Source organism: Stegastes partitus, unplaced genomic scaffold (assembly GCF_000690725.1).
Source record: "Stegastes partitus isolate 25-593 unplaced genomic scaffold, Stegastes_partitus-1.0.2 Scaffold453, whole genome shotgun sequence".
NCBI classification, from domain to species: domain Eukaryota; kingdom Metazoa; phylum Chordata; class Actinopteri; family Pomacentridae; genus Stegastes; species Stegastes partitus.
In genome coordinates this window covers 99,089-105,198 of record NW_007578184.1, presented here as the reverse complement: position 1 = coordinate 105,198, position 6,110 = coordinate 99,089, and the positions used below count along the sequence as shown (strand labels likewise).

General features: G+C 44.8%; 1 protein-coding gene across 1 annotated transcript; it reads right to left on the bottom strand.

Annotated features, from left to right (window-relative positions):
- Window positions 1-823: 823 nt before the first annotated feature.
- On the bottom strand, window positions 824-4,416 carry gal3st3 (galactose-3-O-sulfotransferase 3). The gene is made up of 2 exons (XM_008286368.1): window positions 4,334-4,416; window positions 824-2,158 (listed from the first exon to the last, which is right to left on the bottom strand). The coding sequence occupies exons 1-2, from the start codon at window positions 4,414-4,416 to the stop codon at window positions 829-831; spliced, it is 1,413 nt and encodes a 470-aa protein (XP_008284590.1). The 3' UTR covers window positions 824-828.
- Between the last annotated feature and the right edge of the window lie 1,694 nt (window positions 4,417-6,110).

Genomic DNA, 6,110 nt, shown 5'->3' with positions numbered 1-6,110 from the left:
GAGGAAGCAAGGCTTAAGAGACGCAGGCTTTATCTGTATGTTGGCTCTCTGTGAGTCGTAGCAGTAATGGGTGGCAAAATGGAGAATCCAGCAGTTTTTAGGCTTGCCTTCTGGATAAGGTCTCTGTCTGTCTGCCTGGCTTTTTATCCCCTCTCCCTCTGTTGCTTTAGGTTCTAGAGTTTGTAAGAGAAGAAGATTTGTTTTTGTGCTGTTGTATTAATGGTCTGTCTGGCCTCTTAGGAGGCTCTTTGGAAGGCTGACAGCCGATCCCTTTATGTCGTTATGTCTCTCTCAAGTAGTGGCATATGTTAGGGAGAGAGAGCAAAAGAGAGCTTGAGAAATGGAGAATAAAAGCAAGTAACATGATACTATACCAGTGTGATACACACAAAGCACAGTCTGTGCCTCACAATAGGCCCGATATCGCCACTTCCCTATTGAGTCCCCGTTGCACATAACAGATTTGCTTCAAAGAGCCACTTTTACCTAAAACCCTCATCCATCCGCTGCAACTGAGGCAAGTCCCAGTTTAGTCTCAGTCCCAGTGTTTCTCCTGCCTTTGTTTCTTCCAACCATGGTTCTGTTTCACAGGCCAGAGATGGGAGAATTTCAAGTTCGAGTCCAGATATGTCTAACCCTTTACCTTATTTATTTTTAGCCCAAACGCTGTCTGGAAAGAACAGGAGAGACACTGATACAAGAACAACCCAGACATTTTCTCAAGGACGCCTTTGTTACCAAACAAGCATCATTGTGTCACGGGTCAGGATGAGTGGAACAATGCAGTCTTTTGGGCACTCGGATTCATTCAAGTCTCTGTTTTCCAGTCTATGAGGCCTGGGTCTGTGAGGGTTTAGGCCCTAACTTTGTGGTCCGACCTTGAGTTCCTGCAGCGGGCTTTGAGGTGGAGGTGGACCTTGTTCCTGAGGCAGGGCCTGGAGCAGCAGGAGGTGGCGGTTGACTGCGGTGGACTTGAGGATGCCGAGGCAGGACTGTGCGTATGGGCTGCTGGAGGGGATGCGACTGCTGCGGAGGCCGAAGCTGATAGCCTCGACGGTAGCGCAGTGACTGGGAACGCAGGAGCACCCGTGTGTACTGGACTTCTGGCATGATGAGCTTGAGGCAGAGCTCCTGGGACTGGGTCGAGAACCCACGGCTGAGATTTACCGGGAGGTCGTAGCCCACGATGTCGACCTTTCCACTGGGCTGCCAGGGGCGGAGATCCTTGTTTTTGATCTGGGCAGCTGAGCGGAGAAGTGGCATCCGCCCACCAAAACAGCTTCTCATCAGCCTTTCCTGGGCCCGCCGAAGGAGTCGCACCTCCCTTGCCACACAGGCTGGACCCAGGGCCGACAGCTGTCTCCACAATGAGGCATTAAAGTGGTCATAGAGACGTGCGTCTAAGGAATTCCAGGCACGGATCTTTGCAGGAAGACCAGGAGTGAGACTTCGCTTGGAACTTGGTGTCCGCATGTTGAGCTTAACGTATAGAATGTCATCCAGATCCCAGGAGAGGAGATGGCGAAGCAGAACCAGCGATTCATCAAAGTACTCAGCTATCATGACCAACGAGAACACTCGATCCACCTCTGCCACGAAGGCTCGTGCGTACGCCGCATCTGTCGCTGGGCGATCTTTGTCTCCTCCCAGGTCGAAGGTCAAGGTGTTGCGTGCATACATGGAGTCCTTCTCATCTGGTCTGTAGTAGCGCCAGGGCTCCTCCAAGAAAGCTTCCAGGCTGCCATTAGGGACCCTCTTAAAGCTCTGACAGTACTGGTTGTAGTAACTGAACAACGATTCAAACATGGATCCGGGCTCTCTCAGGATCGTTACGTATATCGTATCGTTGGGCATCAGGCGCTGCAGCTCGGCCTTGTTGAAACGCATGTGGCTGGTGATGATGTTTGGTGGTAGCGTGTGCGGATGAACAAAGTGAGAGGTGAAGGAGCGCGGGTAGCAGAACTGGTGACCGCAGGCCTGCACGGGCAGCGCCACCGTCAGATTGTTGCGCTCTGCAAAGCGGAACAGCAGGTTCTGCATGGTGGTGCTGGCCGTTTTGTGGGTCTTGAGAAAGACCACGTTGGTGTGCTTGGGTTTCAGGCCGGGGGCAGGATGGGAGCGAAGAGCAGGACAACCGAGGTGGAAAGCCTCCATGGTCCTGGTGGCAGAAAAACAACATAATTTATTTGAAGCTGCATTAGCTCCACAAAAAGGAGTAGCTACTCCAGATAAAATACTGACATTAGACACATAATTGCACAGACACTGGACAGATAATGGAAGAGATTGAGGTGTAGAGCAGGACCGAGGTAAGAAGAGTGAACATGTGGGGAATTGAAAAGAGAGAAATAAGGAAAGGGTGCAAGATAATGAAGTAGGGCAAAGCCACTAGAGGATGGAGGACCAAAAAGAGAGTAAGATAATATATGATGTGTCCAGGCTGTACTGCACGCTGTGGCTGGGTGATAAAGCAACATTATAGTTCATTGACTTTTAGTGCAATCGTAGTTTATGATGTGCGCTTATTGTTATCCTCATACATATCAGAGAAATAAATAATCCACAGCTAATTGTAATTAAAAACTAATACATTCAATCATTTTTTGTGTTATATGTGTTGCAGCATCTCACACAATACAGTCATTGAATTATTTCATGTTTAGGAGTTTTTATAGTCTGATTTACATTCCTTTGCTGCATTGTTATTTGAAAAATATTCCTATTAATATAATGAACAGCTATGTGCCAGCCTGATTAAAGAGCACAGTGCTGTGTGCGATGTTAAGCAAATTAATGAAAGTCTCATGTGTCCCTTGAACATGCCCTTTTTTTCTCTCGAAAAACAAAGATAGTTCTTTTAATCAGGACTTTATAAGCCCTGGTTTTAGTCCTGATCTAAACAGTGGCTGAAGCTTTAAATACAGCTGAACCAATGCTGTCCATGTCTGCTGCAAGAAGAAGATCATCTCTGGTTTAGCAGAAGCAGCTCTAGAAGATAAGTAAACCTGATAGATTCCTAGTTTTCTGAACAGCTTTTGCTTTAGACATCTAAGTTAATAACAACATACTTATTACCTTTAAAGTTTGGCTGTATAATGATGACACTTACTGTAGGACCTAACATAAAACTTTATTGTGTTCAAATGTGTTTCCAAAAAAACTCTAATTAATATGAATAATCATGACACAATTAGCTACATCACTAAATAAAAAATCACAGAAAAGTCTTATCATGCACATAGTTGTCGTGGTTTCTGGATTTCATTCAAGTCTTTTCCTGTCTCATTGTAAAATCACTCACTTTAATCCATCCCAGGTTGTTTTATTTCATTCCTTTGCTTGCTTTTCTGCCAGTTCATCTGTGAAACTTCATTTATACTCCCGCTTTGAATCTACACAGAGTCTACAGAAACAGTTTAGACTGCTGTGAGTATTTATGCTCTGCAATTCAAACAACGGTGACCGAACCAGAGCGGATCATGTTGGAGTTAATATGTTAAAATGTTCAACATTTACTTTTACAAGAATTTAATGCAGAAAATTCAGTTGGAGCTGATTGAGTCTGTCCATGGATTGGTAGAGCTTTGAAAATATAAATAATAGCACAAGGCCACACTGGTACAGTATCTCAGTTTGCATTATGAGCGAGCCAGATGCAGTTACAGTCTGGTACATATTCCATTTTGCTTCACAGAAGGATTGTCTTTGTGCAAATCAATGTACATATTACTACCACGTGGACCAATCACAGTTGTTGTGGTCTGCGTCGCTGTCATGTGTGATTTCACTTTTTGTTCTTCTGGTTTCTTCCTAGTTTCCTCTTGTTTGCCGATTCACTCAGTGTTGGATTTTAGCCTTTTGCCTGCTCCCTTGTAGGAACATTTTAACCCTTGGCTGATTAAGTGAAACACTTAATTTCTGGCCTGCAACCTAGTTTGTGATCTTTTCTGCTGAATTGTTGCAGTAATATTCACTGCAGACCAAAGTAGAAGGTCATATTTTCCAAAAATGTGGAAACAGATTACACTAAGACAGTGAGGTTGTGTATCGGGAAAAAGTTTTCTGAGCAAAACATAAAGTTGAAAGAGTTTGAGAACAGAATATAGGGCTGTCAAAAATCTACTTTTATAATTGGTCCCTCGACAACACATGGCAGAGCATCGAAAGTATATTTAAGTGTGCGTATAAGCCAGTCCCTCTGTTAATTTGACTATAAAAGACAGGAGCTGCCATTGCAAGATTTATCAATATAATTAGCACTATATGAATTTTTTTAGAGAGATAGCAGGTATATAATGTGTCTGCATATCGTGGGTATGTTTCAGTCACTCACCAGCTCAAGTGGCCCCCATGGTGCAGCAGAAGACTGACAGTACTGATGGCAACGAAGACCAGGAATATCTTCTTCTGCGACATCTCTCTCGGCTTCACTGGGACTGTGGGAGGCGAGAAAGAAGAAGAGAAAGAGTGAGGTGGGTCTACGAGGAAGCGGAGCTGCAGAGAAGTGAGGTGTAATGTTGAAAGCAAATATGAGGATGAGGTGGAAGGAGAATGGCGGTGAAAATGGGCGACGAGGGGGATTAGGGAACAAGGGGGGAGAAAACGAGAGGGAGGGTCAGAGGGAGGAAAGATGAAAGGAAGCAGAAATGAAGAGTGAAAGGACAGGAAGAAAAAAGGAAGTGAGAAAGAGGAACAAGAGGAAGAGATGGACACGGTGAGGAGGATTTATTCAGCAAATAATTGCTGGGATCCATTAGCAGGAGAGGGTAGTGTGGTTTGGCTTTTGTCACTCAGTAATAATCCAGAGAATGATACCTTCATTACCTTCCACAGCTGCACATTTACTGTCACACCCTTTTATGTTCTCTTGGCTCAAGCCCTGGGCAGATGGCCCTGCACATTAGGGTCCGCTGATAATGAGGGACGCGCATATGTGAAAAAACCAACAGGGCTTCACAGCGAGATCTCTCGGTAGCAGAAACTCCCTTTGTCACTTGACCCGCGCCGCTTAAACACCACGACAGCAATGGAACCTGGGAAGGTGTCCAAGCCTCTCTCGACAGCATCTCACTTGCATAACAATGGCCGACGTCTCTCTGCTTGATTACACTGTCCTGTTACCATCCGCACGCATGCCAACAGACAAGAACGCTGGCTCGAGTTACTCCTAGCAGCTGTATTTTGCTTCGCATATGCCATTTGCTAGAAGAGCATAAGTGCATCAGTTTTAAGCATCAGTGCCTCCCCCCCACCAAAAATAGCTTTTTTGGACATTCACAGAGCTTTTTTTGTTAACCAAGGATCACAAACACCCCAAATAATTTAATCCACAATGACGCACAGCTGAGAAAAATAGCAAATGCTCACATTTGTGAAGCTGGAAGCTGTTTTTCAGCGGTGACTGTCAAAAAAAATGGAAATCTGGCTCACAGGAATTGTTAATGAATAAATAGACACAATAAAAACCATTAACACAGTATACAACGCAGAGTCACTCGTTTGTCTACAATCCAAAGCCCATAAATGGGAATGAGATCATTTCATGTGCAAATTAAGCAACTGCAGTGGGGAAAAGTGACAACCAGAGACTCAAAGTAAAATCAAGATGTTTCCTAAATAGTAATTAAGCTTTCGGTGAAGCAACGGCAGCTGACCTCGCATCAAGTTGTGGGAGATTAACAGAGGATCAGATGAGTGTGAAAACGTGTTTTTGTCAGTTTTAAAACGCTTGAACAGCTGCGACTGTTAGCTGTGCTCAGTAGGAACGTGTGTCAACGCACGTGTAGGGACACAAATGCACAAAAGCCTTAAGCCTGCGTTGATACTAAACAGGCCTCGATGCTCTCACATTAATTGATGCACAGATTGTTGTAGACACAGACTGTGATCAGATTTTGGCTGCTTAATCTGGTATTGTCAGTGTCAATGGAGAATCTCCTCTGACCCACTGATGACTCAACACTCTGACCACAAGTGGATCTAATTGTTTGACTTTTATACAATCTTGACGTGACTCATTCGTAACCTCAAAGCCGTGTTCTACAGCTGACAGTCTGGCACTGTGGCATTTCTTTGGAAGGAGAGCAGTCGGTTTGATTCTCTTGACAGCA